Source organism: Chamaea fasciata, unplaced genomic scaffold, assembly GCF_029207755.1.
Source record: "Chamaea fasciata isolate MVZ Bird 193981 ecotype frontalis unplaced genomic scaffold, bChaFas1.0.hap1 SCAF_5, whole genome shotgun sequence".
Classification (NCBI taxonomy): Eukaryota; Metazoa; Chordata; class Aves; order Passeriformes; family Sylviidae; genus Chamaea; species Chamaea fasciata.
In genome coordinates this window covers 13,927,029-13,945,390 of record NW_027094090.1, presented here as the reverse complement: position 1 = coordinate 13,945,390, position 18,362 = coordinate 13,927,029, and the positions used below count along the sequence as shown (strand labels likewise).

Here is an 18,362-nt window from a genome sequence, read left to right as displayed (position 1 = left end):
TCACGCAGAACGTGCTCACTGCTGCAGGGCTGACTTTGTGATTAGTCTTCTTCATTTTATAAAACACACAACACCAAATTTTAATGAATTTATTTGAAATAATATACAAGAATATAGTGTGCAAAAATCTTAGGGGCAACATCATGTAGACGTGTCATAAACTGAAATTTACAGTTGTGATTCTTAAAAAAAAACCCAACGCACAGCTGTTTAGTACAGGAAAAGCCATGATTGTAAATGCTCACAGCAGAAGCAATTGTAATCCTAACGCAGCTGCTCTAATTTTAGACAGTTGGAGGAGAAAAAAAAGTAAAGTGCAAGTGTTGCACATGTAGTTAAGTGCAAAGTTTGCCCCCACCATAAAGATGTCTTATGGCAAAATATAATATTGTAGAATATGTGGCAAAGACAAAACACAGAGTTATAACTATGATGGTGATGATATCAACAGCACCACTTTTCTTGAGATAACGCTATTTATTCGTTTCATCCTGTCCCAGGCCATTGTTTCCACCACAAAATGACAGCTCTCACTAGTGCCAGCTGATGCAAAAATATCTTCCTTGTGGATACAAGGTTTCTTAGTGGCATCCCAAGCAGCAGCTCCCTTGCTACATCACACCACACCCTCCATTCCCACACATTCTGATAACTTGCTGGCAGCAGGGCAGGCTGGGAAGCTGGAAGCTGATAATACACTTTGCCATTTCAGAAAATCCCAGGCCCCAGAATTGCAATTAATAATACAGTTGTGCAATACATATTAATTAGCAATAAGAATCAATGTATATAAACAGCTGTTACATATTTTAAAATTCCCCTTTTTGTACATTTTCTTTTAAAAATAAACATTTATACATATCTCCTTCACCTCTTTCTAAAGTACTTTAGCACCACAGGATATCCATTTTCAAGCCTATATTACCTGATACATAATAAAGTTTGGAAGAAAAATAAGGCAATTTGGTTTAAAATGCTGATAGTTTTTAGCTTACTTAATGTTCTATTGTAAAAAGCAAATCTGCACTCAGATCATTTCCATGATGGTGCCGGTATTTTATGGTCACACATAGTCACAACAAATAGTAAGACCTTGATCTTGCATCTTCTCGCCATCAAGCAACAGCCATTTTGTAAATACAGAGTTAACAGGAAAATTCTGGCTTAATGCTGTTGTGAGCCCTGAGAAGAGAAGAGAAAACCAGGTTAGCAATTAGCAAGCAAAGGGCACAACACCTGTTTTCAAAGCCACAAGTATTTCTAATCATTGGTCAGTTACTCAGACGAAAATAAAAAGGCCAAACCAGACGGTTGTATTCCTTGATCATCAAAAGACCATCACAACTTCTCTGTCACAGCCTGGAGCCCACTGTCATTACTGACTAAGGTTACCAGACTGCTAACAGTTCAGTTCACTGAACTAGAACAATTATAAAGGGTATTTCCCACTGTAACACTGAGGTGATGGGTTCTACAGATCCTGTTCTCTTGGCCTGAAGACTGTAGGGACAAGGAAAATCCTACTACCAGGCAGGGCAAGAAAGCCTTACTGAGGCAAACCCATCACTACCCAGCTACACACAAATACGCCTCTAAGTTGCTTGAGGCTCACAGGTGAGCCTGTGATCTCACCATCCAAAGCTCAAAACTGCAGTAGTGTAAGAGCAGAATAAATAAATAATATTATTTTAACTAAACCCACAAGGAAATGTAACAGAAGCTGTCACTGTTGATTAAAATAGAATGCAGTGAACAGAAAAACAGCTTGTTCCTAGCAGCTGGGATTTGGTAGAACCTTCTGCAACAAGGGACTGGAAACTGCACAAAGTATGTGCAGCAGAAAGAAGCAACTCAGTGTTGGAGAATTTCTTATTCAGTCTTAAGGCAACACTTGCATATGCTCTTGAGAAAGAAGCCTCATTTACACATCAAAGGAAAGGGGGTAACGTGAGGATGAAATCTTACACCACATGGACCGATGGTTTCACCAACCATGTAGATGAAGTCCACACCACCCTTCAAGCTCCTACCCAGCCATAAAATGGAAGAACTTGTCAGGCACTCTGTGCACCTCAGTGGATCTTTCCTTCCACTCTACCAGCTGAACAAGCAGAAACTCTTTTTTTCTGATGTTTGCTTTACATGATATTTCAGCTTTAAAGCTGAATAATTAATTTCTTAATACATGTAACTACCTACTAATACATTGCTGCAGACTCTTAGATTGATGGCTTTCTACAAAGTGGAAAACAATTTCTTTTCCTACAGAAGTAGTGTTATCTACTGTATTTAACAGCTGAGCAGAGTAATAAATGGATTCACGGGGAAAAATTACTTTGCTCCTTCAATATCTTCATATATGCTGATATAAATTATCAATAAGAAAACTAGAAAAAGGTAGAGAAAAAGCTTTTACGGAAGATAAAAAAGTTTAGGTACAACCTTATGAACTCACTTCAAAGCAAAAGACCACATGCCCTTCCTCTGCATTTCACAAGCACACTAACTTTCAGTACAACAGAATCCACAGAACTCTCATAAAATATTCACACAGACCCTCTCCTGATCTGTCTCCTGCCAAACTGCCAAAAGCAGGTTACACAACACAGGGAGTAAATGAAGGTTTCGGCTACTAAGAAAGCAGCTTATTCTGAACAAACCACACTGTAGCCACCCATCTGAACACATATGTAACAGCATAATGAAAAAGACTGCTGCACAAACATACAGAATTTGTTCGTTTTCTTTTCCAACAGTCGGGATTTAAACGCTTCTGCTCCTCTGCCAAGGCCTTGGCTTCTAGTGTGTACATCCTTCTTTCCTCATTTTTCATTTTCTTCCACCTGTCGCCAAGTATCACACTTATGGCTCTGCAAGATAAATGTTTACAGTACAGTCAGGACCGTGCTAAGAAATACCAGGATTTTCTTTTTTTTTTTTTTTTAATCTGAGCACTTTAAAAACGATGTGAGCTAAATGTGGAATTAACATACAAGGAGAAATCATCTGTATCTTAAAATTCTTAGTAATCATATTTGTGATTATCTTCTCACAGTTTTTTTAATAGTTAAACAGCTGAGACTTCTGTGCTAGCTGAGCATGGGTCAGCGCACATTTTAACATTTCAAAGGGTGTACATACAGCAGCTGGCATAAACCAGCAAAATAGAGATGTTACAAAAACCACCACCAAATGGTAACTCACATTTGTTTTGCTCTACTTTCATACTAGAAAATCGTATGACAGATTTGCTGAAAATATGTTCTCTAATAATTAGAGCAGTGAACTGAATATGACCTCAGCCAAATATTTGATTAACTGCAAGTCTCCATGTCTAGTTAATCAATATCTGTAGCTTCCTCTGCCTTTAATCCATCCTGGGTGGAACATACTGGTAAGTTCCCATTCCTGTGCAAATGGAACCATTTGTTCTAACACATCTCTCACCATTTCCAGAAGCTGAATTAATTCCTTTCCTTAAAAACTCTAGGTCTTTTGACAACATTTCCCTGTACTATCCTGCCATATTGCTTAACCCCACTCCCAAATGTTGGATCAATATCCCATTAAAGCTTTAACTCCGTCTTTTAGCTGAATGAAAATCTCTAAACAACAGCTCTTTTATCAATGATTTTTAAAGCTACCAAGAGGTTTGTAGACTTTGGCTTCAGATTACAGCAATGAGAGTTTTGACTGGCTCTAAGAAAAAGGTGGACACAACTAAGTCCTTTTTTTTCTCCTGTTAATAAAGTTCCTTGCTGGCAGTGAAGATATTCAAACCAAATCAAGACAATTAGAGTGTCATCAACTATTTCCATACCATGGCACACAGAGCAATTCTGAAGGCTGTTCTGCACCACAGCAAAGAAATGGATGTGACTTCTGCAAGGCCGTGTGGTGCTGTTCAGGTTTCCCTGAGCTGCAGAGCACTCAGGGACCACACCCCAAAGTGCCCAGAGGGCCCTGAAGCCTGCACTGCCACGTGCTCTGGTGACTCCTGAGTCAAACTCCTCCAGGGAACACCACACCCCATCACCATCGAACCCATTTGCCTGTCTCTTTGGCAGTGGGATTTCTGTTTTGCTATCCAAACTGAGAACTAGTATCTTTCTCTGTCATCAGGAGCAAACATACCCAGTTTTAATTAGCAGATTTTTCATCTTTCTGACAGTATCCAGAGGCATATCACCAGAAACCTGTGTCCTCTGGGTCACCAGCTTGTACTGGATCACTCACACCCTCAGGAAAGAACATGGTGACCCAAAGAAAGCAGGTCTGCTGCAAAAGCCATTGCCTTCCCAAGTAAAAATACACCATGAAATCTTTTAAACAAAAATATGATCTCCTTCATCTCTAGAAGGCCCACTGCTCAAAGAATTTGTGAACACACAACCAAGTTCAACTACACTTACAGTGTTACAGTGAAGGGTATCTAGAAAATAAATGTAGCTCTAACATCAGTTTTTCAAACATGATCTTGCAGCCCATTAGGTATGGTGTGACTCCTGGCTTGTGCTTTGAATGTTTACAAGCTCACTGTCTTGCTGACATGCCTTGGGCTGCTTTGTCTCAGAAAAGACCATTTAACTCAGAATACCTCAAGTTCTGTACTTTCATACTCCCTTTAGGAAATAACAGCAGCAAACATGAGAATTCCACTGTACAGAAGTGGCTACTATGTTGTAAGATCTACACAGTAATCTGAAAATAACACAAACTTACATTTCAAAAACATGAGAGTTGCCTCCCAGCAGCTAAATTAACGAATCCCTCAGCAACACTTGAGTGACAGTAGCTGAATGCCTGTATCAATTATCAGTAATGCTATTTCTGCCATCCCATGTTTTTTGGCTGCCATGGAACTGCACCCAAATGCACTGCCTTCCAAGCAGGACAGTGAGCAGTGCGTTTTGAACCGCACTTGTAACTTTGTCATCTCTTTCCTTCAAGGTAAACCTGCTCACTGTCCTGCTTGCTCACCAAAATACTCAATTCATTTTCACATCCATGCAGCCACAGCTCCAGTTCACTGCATCCATTTGAAATCAGCATTTTCAACTAAATATATAACCATCATAAACTTTTCCTGGCTGACATTCCTGGCTCCGTTTCTCATTGATAGTTGCAATGAGTGTGAAGGCAGCAGATCTGCTTCACTGAACTTACTATAAACATTACACAACATCATTGTCAGGACACACAATACTGGCTGGGATTTGTCTGGCAGGATTTTATATTTCAGCACCAGATACAGCCTCCTTATTAGAACATTATAAAATAGTAAAACCCCTTTCAAAGCCCTGCCAACTTTAATTTTTACCAATTTAGTTCTAGAATTTTTATGTCACAGTGCAATTTTTACAGTGACAATTTGTATAAAATTACATACAGTAAAAAATCTGCTTGCAATATCAGTCCATGTTCATGTGTTTTGGTTTCTATTTACATATGCACAATTAGCACCAAATATTCCTTAAAACATATGTAATGGAAATCTTAATTAAAAAATGTTTAAAAGCAAATGTGCTAGAGATAAAGAATGAACTAACCAAGACCCGTCCCCCAAACACAGTCATGGAATTCTGCATTCTTCATGCAGGAAACCCTTCCTGCAAGTTTTAACAGATTGTTGAATGCCTTTAGGGCAAGCAGAATTTGGCAGTGTGCTGTCTGGATTATGATCTTTGAGATATCCTAACTTATCAGTACTCCACTCTTCAATAGGATATACAGACTGGAAATAAATGCTTGTAACTTCATGATCAATTTGCAATAATATGTCAAGACTTAATTAGAAGAACCAGAAATTCCCTTTTTTCCATTACAGCACATGACCAGAGCACCTCATCACTGTCAACAGTGACGGTTCTGTATTTGTGCTTCTGCCAGTGCACACATATACATGTATCAGTTGCTTTAACCCAATGTTTTTTCAGAAGGGAAGTTTGCCAGAAATGGTTTGTATTGAGTTCACTGAGTACTGTAAATATTCACAGTCCACCCTTTTCATTAACATCTTTCAAAACTTACTCCTAAAATAATACACGCATTTTATTTGAAATGCAAAATTTAGGCTATTTACATCTAAAAGTGGGACACAAATATTCTTCTAACTCACCAGTAACATCCAAACTACAGTTTGTATCATTACCTGTTGTCTTTCCCTGGATACATCTGAGTGTATTCAACTCTGTATTTTTTGGCAAAAAGCATGAAGGCATTCATTGGTCTTTTGCACTTGTTTGGAGAAGTGGCACTCACAGTACTTGCAGTCCCTGAGCTGTGGCTTTTGCCAGCTTTGCTGTACAAAGGATTGGAGGAAAGATGTGACGATGCAACAGACGCACAGTTTTTACTACTGCATTCTGATCTCTCAGCATCTTGATTGTTTGATCCCCCACAGGACAGCGAAGCGCGACGCTGGCGAGCCATGCTGCTGAGCACATACACTGCAGAGGAGTCCATCGGGGTGAAATCGTAACTGCAGGGAAAACACAGATTGTAAAGCCACCATGTAAAATCCCTAAATATCTGTTCACTCTTCAATTTTACTACATTTCTAGTATTTTCCCCTCTTTTGTGTGACGTAAGGATTTGTACTTGATGTGGATGTCAGTGTGAAAAAAAACTACAAGACTTTGGCAGGTAAGTCAGTATTTTCTTCCATGTGATGAAGACTGCAACTTTACATGTTCTGCTGAGAACTTTCCTCAGCTATGTATCAATTAACTCTACAATGTCTTCAAACTTCATTCTCTTTTTAAACACACCTTTTCTTTCTGCTTCTGTCCTTACCATAAATGAAACCTCATCAGTGAATGACAAGTAGAGAAGGGGAAAAAAATGCAATGAGTTCACTTGCAAATATATACTAACAGCAAATATGAAACCACTATATTAAAATCATTATATTATATTCACTACTGTAAAAATAACTTCTCTAGGCAGTTGAATACATCCTATTTTACCTTCCAGTGAGGTTAAAACCCTGCTCAGAGCACCGTGATGTCGCACTATTGGATGCTGTGCTGACAAACGCCTGCCCCCTAGTGACAAAAGCGTGACATTCCTCCTCATGGTACCTGAACAGCTCAGGTTTCCATAAAATCCAGACCTCCAAATCCAACAAACTTTTGTAATTTTTAGCTGATCAACAACTGCAATTTACCTCTAGTCAATAAAGAAGTAGTTTGACTCCACAGGCTATCTGTTACCATCTCCAGGTGGGAAAAACACTCTTGGAAAGGGGCTACTCAATCAAATCTAAACCACTAAGTTACCACCACAAGATAAACAAAGAACATATCTATGCTAAGGCTCCCCCTACCTACTGCTCAATGTGGCTATAGTTGCATGATTTATGGCCAAAATAAGGGTTTTGAAGAGCTTTTTTGCAAGCACCAAGTAGATCTAACTCCTAGCAACGAAATACTGTATGTGGCACTCCAGCCCCCATCTGCAAAGGCAGCTCCTCTCGTGGAACAGAACCACGAAGAAGAGTGGAGCCCAGCAAGTGGCCTCCACCATCCCTCAGGAAAGTACAAAGCAGCAAAGAAGGAACAATGCTGATCATTTTGCAGGCTATCACAAGATAAGGAGAAAGGACCTCTCTGTTCTACAACAGGCCAGCACCCTTCCTATTCCTAATCTCCTTCCCATAACACAGAAACAGAATTTTGTTTTTAATTCTTCTGTCCTGTTATCACAGCTGCAGCTGTTGCATGCTCCTTTTTCAGTCACTCCCTTCTGCCCAGAAAGACAAGGAATTTGAAGTACAAGGCAGTATTCAGCTGGGCTGCAAATCAGTAAAGAGCCAGAAATCCAAATTTTTCAGTGAGATGTAGCTACTACGATTCTAACAGCTCTCTCCATATACAGTTCAGAATAGGAGTTAAGAAAAACACCCAGACAGCAAATGAGTGAAGCTAAGCAATCTGAACTTGCTCTATACCAGACTGAAATGCAAGAGCTCCCAGGGCTTGAACTGCAAAGAGCGTCTTAAATTCCCTTTTTTCTGTTTTAAAAAAGCAAAGTGCAACTGGATTAAAAACAGATGCTAAAAAGGCACTAACATCATAGGAAAAGATGGATTTTACTAAACCATCTCAAATCTCAAAACAGTATGGAAAAATCTTTACTATTTCTTTAGATTCTCAGAGTAATTTATGTTGAACAGGACCTCTGAAGGTTATCTGGTTGAATTTCTAGCTCAGGGAGACCCCAAAGTGAATCAAACTCTGAAGTTAGGTAAGTTTGATCTAATATAAAAGAATGCCAAAAAACAGAATACACAAAAATAATAAGAACTAATTATGAAAATACTGTATTTTAAAGCCATTGCCACATTCATTTACCACTAAGAAACTCCTCAGATAATTCAGACATACTGTTGCACATGAAGCATGAGATAACAGCTGGCAGACATATATTGTCAGAAAATCATACTAGGTTTTTCAAACATAATCCACTTTACCTGGAGAATTTATAAAGACTATATATGTATATTTTAATGCTTTATCTAATCTGCCTTAAATGATCATAAAATAGGCTAAAAAGTTATTTCACTCTAAGGCACTACTTTGCAGTTTTAGCAGAACACATAATTACACATCTTTCCTAGTACTGAGTATTCCTTTTTCCCTATCATTTATCTTGTATTACCAAAACTACTCTCTTTTCTCAGTATAATGCTTCAAATTCTTCCAGACTTAAGGTGCCTACTCATTAAATACAAGAACCACTGAGGCCACTTTATCCAAAAATTACCTTTTAAATGTATCAAAAACACCTGAATCATCAAAGTTAATGGCATCAGGGTGTCCAGGAGGTAGACACAGATCTCCAAGATGCATTTCACAGCATGGAATGCCATGCTGTACCACAGTCAAGCTTGGATAAAAAGATGACCAACCTGAAGTGGCAAAGAGTTAAATTAGACAAACGGCCAGACAATCTCTCCAGTTCTTCATTGGAGCAATCCTATATCCTGTAATTACATAATTTTATAAAAATGTTCTAATATAGTTTCTTTCACCCTAAAGAAAAATCAGAAACTCTTACTTAGGGAATTCCTACTGCAGTTTATTCTTATCTCAAATAAAATTTCATTCTAGCAAAAAAGGAATCAAAACCTGAAGACTTTTACCATCAGAAGTTCCATTTTTAGCAAGTGAGAAGAGTCTCCCTTATTTGCAGTTTTCCTGTCTCCCCCCACCCCAGTTCTTCTGCTTTTCTGAGCTCCATTGATATACTCAATGAAATCTTTCCTTAAGAGATAGGCTGTCTTCCTGGAGCTTTATGGCTTTACAGGTTTTTTTTTGTTTGTTCATATTCCAGATTTCTTTACAAAGACAGTAAATTGTTTCTACACTACAACTTTTATCCCTTTCTTGAACAGTATGGGATGCCAACAAAATCTGCAATCACTTTCTGAAAATATTTTAATATGCAACCAAGTGTACTTGAGGTATTTCATACCTTTATTTTTAACATAAAATGGATGATCGAGTCTGCATTCTACAGTAAGCAAGCCATCCTCCACTGTGCCAGGATCAAAAGTCAGCTTCAGCACTGACTCACCACAGGAAATGCTTTCTTCATGAGAAATCAACTTCAAACCATTGGAACCATAGTCCTGTTAACACACATACTGTTCAAAAAATTTTCCCCAAGAAAAGCATATACCTGTGTATACTCATCATCACACATTGTATTAAAAAATAACAGTATTCTAATTTGCATTTCTATCTTACTGGAAATTACTAAAGATGACATAACATTCAAAACACACCTAAATTAATTCAGTTCAAGTGCTTTTCCGTGAGATACACAAACAGCACAGTGATCAGCTCTAAACAACATTAGTGTCAACCTGTTCTCCTGAGACAGTAATTAAAGGCACAGGGGTAACATAAGAAACTAAGTATTTGCTACTGGTATTGCAGTCAATTTATTAGAAATAATGGCTACCTTGTAAGGACTGGCTGGGAGATTTTCCTCTTTTCCACAGCTTTCAGATCTTGCAAACTCTTCAACATCCTGCCATTCTTTATTGTGTCCTTTATGAAAGCACAAACGAGAGCCTAACAGATTTTTTCAAGGAAGAAAGAGCGTTAGCGTTAGGTAAAAAAGTCTGTGTTACAAGAAAAAAAGAGAACTAGATAAAACAAATACTTATTTGATGACACATGTTATTTTACCTTTTAGAAAACAATGCCAGACAGTTGAGGGCCAGGAATGGCACCATCCTAAATCATCATCATCTGAAAGTGATGACATGCAGAAAATGCCAGATTCTGATTCACTATTTGCCTATTAAAAAAAAAGCAAAATGGCGTTGCTATTTTACTGCAGAGTATTTTAGGGCTGGTCTTACATGTCTTAAGACAGTCTCTAATTTGCACTTGTGGCATCAGTTTGCCTTAAATACTAAAAGGAATGTAACATGAAGACAGAGATTAAAGGGATGCAGTAAATGTGAATCGATCATTTTCAACTGCTTTTCTGAGATGCATCCTGACATTTCTGGGTTTCATTCTCTGAGATTCATTTCATCCCTAAGGATTACCTTATGCTCATGTATAGGCATTTTACACCTCATCAGTCCTTGGTCATCTACAGAGTCATTTAAATTACTCTATGGCTCAAGGCAGTTGTAGATAAATCATTAGAAAAACATCACTGTTGTTAACAGGCAAATTTCAGATGCAAATTAATATATGGGAAAAAGAGACACAGGACTGACAGGTTTTGTGCATCTCAAAGGAGAGGGATCCATATTCTCTTTTGAGGCATCAAACAAAATAGTTTTTTAAAGCTCGCTTTATAGAAGTAATCACAATAAAACCAGAACTTTCTTAGAAAGTGATCTCATCACAAAAAATACGCAGTAGCACTACGAGCCTACCCTGTGTGGTGAAAAGAAAAGTAACAGAAAATCTAGCTTAAATAGCAAGAGTATGAACACTAAACAGATTTTTTTTAAACTAGTTGCCCTTGTTAAAAAACTTAACCCATTACTCACACATGTTTATTTGAAAATGTTTCAGAACAACTCACCCTTTCATGTCTGACTGGTGCTTCATCCACATCATTCTTGGAGAAGTTAGGATCACTATTTGAAGATCCTGGTGGAGGACGTGCATAGGAATGTAAACTTTTGCTTGTTGCTATTATGCGAACAGGAGATGATCTACAACAGAAACATGTATTTTAAAATATCTCAGATTAAGACAACATGAGACTTTGCTGCCATTACTCTAAAATGCTTTTATTGCAAATATTTCCATTTGCATGAGCTGAACACCAAACAAACCTCCCACACACCAGTATTCCAGCAGGATGATTAAAGGACACAAGCTCAGGCAAAGAGAACGCTTAGCATAACTCCTGCATAGGTTCTGTATAGCACCCAGATGACAGTATTACTTCCACTGTAGCACCTCCTTAGCACAGTGCTGAAGTTTTTATGAATATCTTGAAGCACATACACTGCTCTTAAGAGAATATAAAGACATCTGCTCTGTCCAAACTATTAAATCTCAACTGCATTACTATTAACAGTATTGAGTTTTCTGATTATAAACCTAAGAAAAGCTGAACAATAAAAAGTGAAGCCCAGAAATTTCCAAGATCCCACTTGTGCTTGCTGCTCACAACCTTACAGAATTTACAGAGCACCAACCTGAGACAGTTATCACTAAAATACACATTGCATGAGATTTCCAACTAGCTGTTTAAAAAAACTAAAAATCTGAAGTCTGTGCACTAGAAAGCTTTAAGAGTTTAATGTAAGAAATTCCTCTGAGTTTTTATCTGCTGCTTCACATGAGGTAAATGTCCATAATTTCTGAGCCTGCTGTGGATAGGCAATGTCTTTATATCAGCCTATGTCATTCACGGCTGGAAACTAAGCAGCTTTCGCACCAGGCACTGAGATGAGTTCTGTGCATGCTTTCACAGAACAAATAAGAAGACAAAAATATATGGCTCCAGTTCAAAACCAGAGGCTGTAAAGAGTGAAGGAAGTATTTTGGAAACAGGATTATAAATCTCTATAGTTCAAAATCGAAATGAGTGTCAGTACCTGTTATAAAAAGCGCACTGCATCAATGGACTCTGAGGACTTGTGGCTATATTTGCTAATTCTGTCAACCAGTTGACCCCATTCTCAGAAGAATAAGCATTTTCTGGATTGCTGTTTGAGGTATGTTGGCTCCATGAGGGCCTTGAACATTCCTGATGTGAAACGTCAGCACCAAGCTGAAAAAGTGCAGGTGGAGTAGAATCTGTCTGCACAGCCTGTAATTCAGGAAGATCATCTACAAACAAATGCACAAGTTACTACAATTATACTCAATTCCTTGGTGTCTACTCAATTTGACACCAAATCTTGAAAATCTGATGGGAAAAAAAACCAAACCCACAATAAAGTAATTTTTCTTTCTCATATCACAACTACCAACATTTCACAAACCCTATTCATAAAAATGGCCACAGAAATAGTAACATCTCTAGTTGATTATATATTCACACACGAAATATAAGAAAAAATTAGTTAACTAGATAAAAATGTAGTTCTGATTTTAAAGTTTTTACTAGATTCACCAGTTTACCCAGAACTATACTGCAGCATTATTCAAAAACAACATGCTTCACTAAAATACTGAAACATTCCCCAAAAGACAACTAAATTAATCTGTCCTTAAAGGTATGACACTAAAAAAATTCAACATCAAAATATATTCAAGGTAAAAGGTTTCCACCACGGAACCAGAGTTAAATAACTCAGATTAAATAAATTATGAAAACTGGGTATATAGTCTGGTAGGTTGAATTCTTATCAATAATACACACCTTTCCTATCCCATAGAGAGTAACAGAAAAGACCCCAGCTTGTTAAGAGAAGTCTGTGCTATGTGCTGTAATGTAACTATCATTATTCTTAATCACTTCATACCTTCAATTAAATGTGTCGATATTTCATATTAATATTAATTAATCAAAATTAATATTTCACCCTCATATTAATTTCAATACTTTCTAAGGTATATGCTGGTTTTCTCCAATATGTAAGAACTGAAGTAATGTTCCTCTATCCCAGAATCTTTATTTGCAGCAGATCGAAAGCAACGTGATCTTCCTTTAGGAGGAGCTCTTGAGCTTTCTGTTTGTTTTTCTTATGCCAAAAAAAACCCTGCTCCTCTGAGGATCAGAAGCACAAATTTGTGGCTCGGAGTTCAAGAACACATTTGAGTCAACAGGCCAGTGTGTCAGAACTGGAAATGGGTTAAAGGGAAAAGTGACTCCAAAGTAAGACCTTCAGATGTCACAATTCCCTGCCCTACTCAAGTTAAAAATCAGCAATTTCATTCAGTCAGCTTCCAATAATTTCAGTATAGGAAATCTGAAACAAACTTCAGAATTCAGTTTCCTCTGAAAAAAATCATGTTATTTACCAAGTTCCATGTGCTCATCACAGGATGCATATCCAGGAGAAGAGGGCAGGTTTTCATTACACTTCAGCAACTCCAGTGACTCATTCATCCCTGAAGTTCTCTTGTCCACTACCAGAAGGAGTTTCTGAACTGCATTAGGCATTTGATTTGTCTTCACTTCCCACACCATGTTAGGATGCTCCAAAGAATCTGACTTTAGAAAGACAGAGGTTAGAAATTTGTATACATGTGAACTGTTTCAAGTTGCATCTGATACACTACTTCATTACCAGGACCCTAAATCCTCATTCGTCTGTCGAGTATCACAGCATATTTTAGGGGTGTCCAGACATGATCTCGTGCAATCCTTACAGAAAACAGAGCTCACTCTGAAGTCAAGAGGCTGCCTGGGGCCCTGGTCACTTGAGTTTCTAGTGTCTGGAAGGATGGAGACTCCCTGGCACTTCCCCTGTTCCAGTAACCACTCTTGCTGTAAAGAAGCTGTTCCTTACACAGCTGAAGTTACCTCCTCAACCACCACTCAAGCCAAGATAAACAACATTCACTTGGTACCTTAAGCCAGTCAGCCCATCACAAAAGGCAATCAGATGGGTCAGACGAGATTTGATTTTGGCTAATCTGCCTTGGCTATTCCCAGACAATTTCTTGCCTTACAAAAAGGGTGGACATGGCTGCCAAGAGAATTTGCCCCATAAAATACATGAAGGCTAAGGCTGCCCAGCCTGTAGTTTTCCCACATCCTCCTCCTTGAAGCCTGGTGTGACATTTTCTTTCATCCAGTTATTGGGAGCCATCCTGCCACCAAATCCACTGCTTTTTGGAGACCATCCTCACAATACGTCCCTGCCCATGGCAGGGGGCTTGGAACTAGATGACCTTTAAGGTCCCTTCAAACCCAAAATATCCTGTGACCCACAGCTGACACTGGCCTGGAGGGATCCCATCTGGTCCCACTGCCTCATGCATAGATGCCTCACAGAACCAGCCTAGCCCTCAGCTGATTCGCTTCTGCCACACACAAAGTGTCTTGCTCTTTCAGGGGCAAGTTGCTACACCCAGGGACTTGAGGAATCTGGGAACGGGCCTGGAAAACAAAGATCAAAGGAAAAATGCCATCCTAAACCTTGTGAGACCAGGTCTCCTCTGCCATTTAGCATCAGACCCACATTTTCCCCAGTTGCCCTTTCAGCACTGGTGTCTCTGCAAAAACCTTTTCCATTACCCTTCCCATCTCTGGCCTCCAGGAAGAGTCTCAAACCTAACATCCTTCACTGTGTTGCAAATGGAAAGATAAAGAAGCCTCTCCTGGAAGATTTCACTTCCGTTTAATTTCCCTGAATTCTAGTAATGTAAGGTTTATACCAAATCCATTATTTTAAATCATCTTCAGCAGAGAACTGTGTGCTTATTCTACACAACCACTGTCTCTAAAAGCTGGTAAACAATGTTATCCAATTTTCAGTAATTTAGTTACCTACTTTTTTCTTTTTTTTTTTAGATGAGGATGAATTAAAGCTACCATAACACGATTACCTTGTACTTTAATGAAGTGTCCTTGAAAAAATAATCATGAGTCTCTCACGAAAGAGCAGAAAACACAGCTTAGTAAGAAAGAAAACCTGAAAAGTCTACCATATGCACGTCCACTAAGTAAGCTACATTAGAGAAATACCAACAACAGCTGGAAAAAGTATAATATTTTCATATCATAGAATGACTGGGTTGGAAGGGACCTATGCAGGTCATCTAGTCCAGCCCCCTCCACTGCTAAAGTAGATTCACCTACAGCAGGTTGTACAGATCATGTCCAGGAGGGTTTTGACTGGAAAATTTCTACGCTTCTGATCTCCTAATCTTTGAAATATATGCAAAACTTATATAAACTTGCATGCCAAATGTAAAAAGATGGTTGATTCTACTCAAATGACAATACTACAAAGCTACATCAGCTTATTCCAATTTTAAGAAGGAGAAGAAAGGTCACAGAAATGAGAATATCCAACTCAAACTATCAGTGACATTATTTTTACCTCCAAAAACATCTTTCATACAATTTATACCCGTCACCCATGAGGGACAGTACAGTTACAGACCACAAGAGCAGATTGCTCAGTTATTTCTAAACAGAAAAACCAGATCTCAGTAGTACAGGTCAGGACCTTGAAGATTATCTCCAACTAATCAACTCTGAAAAGCCACTCCTTGTTTTTCTGGCTTATCTACGTCTTTCCTTTCCCTCCTTCTGCCCTGTTTTTTTGTTTTTTCCCCTCTATTTTTTCCTCTGTTCCTTTCCCATCTTCCTGCCAAAATGAAGAAGCAAACTTATTTCTAGAATGTTACCTTCTCCTTCCTTCCTGCCAGATGCCAAGACTTGAAAGTACGTGTCCTGGTATCACAACACTGAAGGTCAGAGATAAGGTACAGATACAAAATGCTAGTCTGACAAAAAAGATACTTGTTTGAAAAATGAATTATTCCTGTCACATGAAATTCTCTAAACCAAAGCCATTTGTTTACAAAAGCAAAAAAATCCTCAAATAAATTACAAAGACATTTAGAGAGAATTACAGAGAAAAATGAATAAAGTACCCAACTTTACTTTTCAACATTTTATTCTGCTTGATTAAAGTCTGCTGTGGACATCGCACCCTTCTCCTCAGCCTTTCAATGGTTTGAACATGAAGGGGATTGGTCATTAATTAGCTTGTAAAGTTCTTTTAAAATTCAAGTTTACGTTGAAAATTTGTCGTGTCAGATGTTGTCTAGAACCATACTTCACAGGACTGCAATTACTACAGCTGTCTTTGGAGGCTAAATGAAATGATTATTTTGTGCTTTAAAGTAAGTTGTCGGGCTAAACCAAATGGCACTACTAACAAAGCCTTTATTAATTGATCCAAGTCTATTTCTGAGGGACCAAAAAAAAAAAAAAAAAAAAAATTGGGAGAAAAGTAAATGCACTGTGGCTGAGAAGGGGTTCAGCAGGAACTGGGCAGCATCCACCCAAACCGCACAACGCAGGAATGCCTGGGTGGAAATGCTTCCCGTGGTTTTTTTCCTTCTGCTATTTGCCTTTCTTCCCCCAACCTACTGACGAAGTTTCAGACCAGGTCTACGCCTGAGCAATAAGCTGGACGGAGTTTAATTCGGAGAACAGCTTCTCCAAGCAAAACACAACATACTGGCAAGACTGGATCTACACCAGGGACTTTTCCCGGCGCAGCTGCTTTGATCAGGAATCCTCGCTGCACATCCCCGGCCGTGCCAGAGCGCGCAGCCGAGGCAAAGCGTGATTCACCGTGTTTTCGAAGCCCGGGCGGCCTGTTGGCTGAGGCAGGGCGGGCCGCGCTGCCCCAGCCGCCCGGGGCCGGTGTGCCCGGGGCCGGTGTGCCCGGGGCCGGTGTGCCCGGGGCCGGTGTGCCCGGGGCCGGTGTGCCCGGGGCCGGTGTGCCCGGGGCCGGTGTTCAGGGCGGCCCGGCGGCGGCGGGGCCGCGGGCGGAGCCCCCCGCAGCCCTCACCGACACCCCCGGCCCCCCCGCCCGTCACGTGACCTTGTTTACACCCGCGGCCGCATGGCGCACGCGCGCTCGGCCCCATTCATTCGAACTGCGTAACAGCGGCCCGGGGGGGCCCCCCGCGCCCCGGCCGCCGCTCCCCCCGCGGGGCTCACCCGCACCCACGGACGCCCCAAACGCTCCCCGTCCCGCACAGCCGCGGCTCTTGCAGCGGGCACAGCGCCCTCGCTCTGGCAGACCGAGGCGGGCAGCCGCTCTCCGGGGAAAACAAGGGGGGGGGGGGGGGCACCCCCCCTATGCCGCTTGTTTTTGTGGTTTGAAAGGGACCAAAGAGGGCCGGCACGCCCCGTGAGTTTCAACCCAAGCGGTGAGGGACGGTGGTGGCTCCGCGGGGCCGGTCAGGAAAAGCGCACAGTAAACAATGTCCGAAGTTGCCGTCGCCGTCAAAAGAGTGGACCCCAGCGGCCTCCTCGGCTCGGCCTGCGCCGATACCGCACCTCTCTAACCTCCCGGACCCGTCCCGTCCCCCACCGGAGCGTCGCAGCCCCCAGAAGCGGCAGCTCGAAACTTTGTAGCACTTACCGAACCCGTCGCCATTACCGAGCTCCCCTCGGCTGCCCCCCCCGCCCCGTTCTTTTGGTGGGTCCCGCCCCCTAAAGGAGCTGCTCGGGCGCTGAGTGGCTAGAGGCGACGTTGCTCAATTCGAAGTCGCTTCCTATTGGTTTTCTGTCCTGCCTGTCAGGACTCCTCCCTGAGGGCGGGCATGTTTTGACTCTCCTGCACAGCGGATTGCACCGCGCCTCGCATCAATCACCCCCATGCGGCGCTCCGATTGGCCGATGCCTCCGCCAGCGGATGCAGAAGCATTCTGGGAGCTGTAGTCGCCACCGCCGGCCGCGGCTGCCCACGGGTCGGCGATAAGACGACAGCCCCCAGGATGCCCCGCGCGGCCCAGCGATAGTAAACAAGCGGCGCGGGACACGTGTACCCAGCCCGGCCGCTGCCGCCCGTGCCCCCCGCCCCGCTGCCCCCGCCCCGCTGCCCCCAGCAGCGCTCTGCGGAGCGGGCCCGCGCCGGGCCCGAGTCACCGCGGCGGCGCGGAGAGCAGAGAGGAGGGCTAAAGGTCAGGGAGTGAGTCAGCAGCTGCACTCGGCCTCTGCTCCGGCCTCGTCCCTCCCCCTCTTTCATTGAAAAGACACTGATGGGAGCTTAGGCCCAAAATACAAGCTGGGGTGGGGAGGAGAAAATAAATCCATGCAGGTTTTAACAGTCCAGTAGTGTTTCCCAGACAGTCCCATACATTTATTACCAAAATAACATTGTGCTTTATTTAAACATTACTATTAAGACATTTTCCCACTTACCCAGTAACTCCCCGAGATCAGAGATG

The 18,362-nt window shown here is 41.2% G+C and overlaps 1 protein-coding gene across 2 annotated transcripts; it reads right to left on the bottom strand.

The window, feature by feature from the left end:
- Positions 1 to 75: 75 nt before the first annotated feature.
- Positions 76 to 17,594, bottom strand: HBP1 (HMG-box transcription factor 1). 2 transcript variants are annotated; one of them, XM_066182888.1, is made up of 11 exons: positions 17,555 to 17,594; positions 13,458 to 13,650; positions 12,086 to 12,320; positions 11,059 to 11,191; positions 10,200 to 10,311; positions 9,970 to 10,082; positions 9,478 to 9,634; positions 8,767 to 8,911; positions 6,152 to 6,481; positions 2,729 to 2,870; positions 76 to 1,182 (listed from the first exon to the last, which is right to left on the bottom strand). In XM_066182888.1, the coding sequence occupies exons 1-11, from the start codon at positions 17,567 to 17,569 to the stop codon at positions 1,165 to 1,167; spliced, it is 1,593 nt and encodes a 530-aa protein (XP_066038985.1). In that variant the 5' UTR covers positions 17,570 to 17,594; the 3' UTR covers positions 76 to 1,164. The 2 variants fall into 2 exon arrangements, with proteins under 2 accessions (XP_066038985.1, XP_066038986.1); XM_066182889.1 differs by having other exon boundaries at positions 13,458 to 13,646; positions 17,555 to 17,591.
- Positions 17,595 to 18,362: the final 768 nt, after the last annotated feature.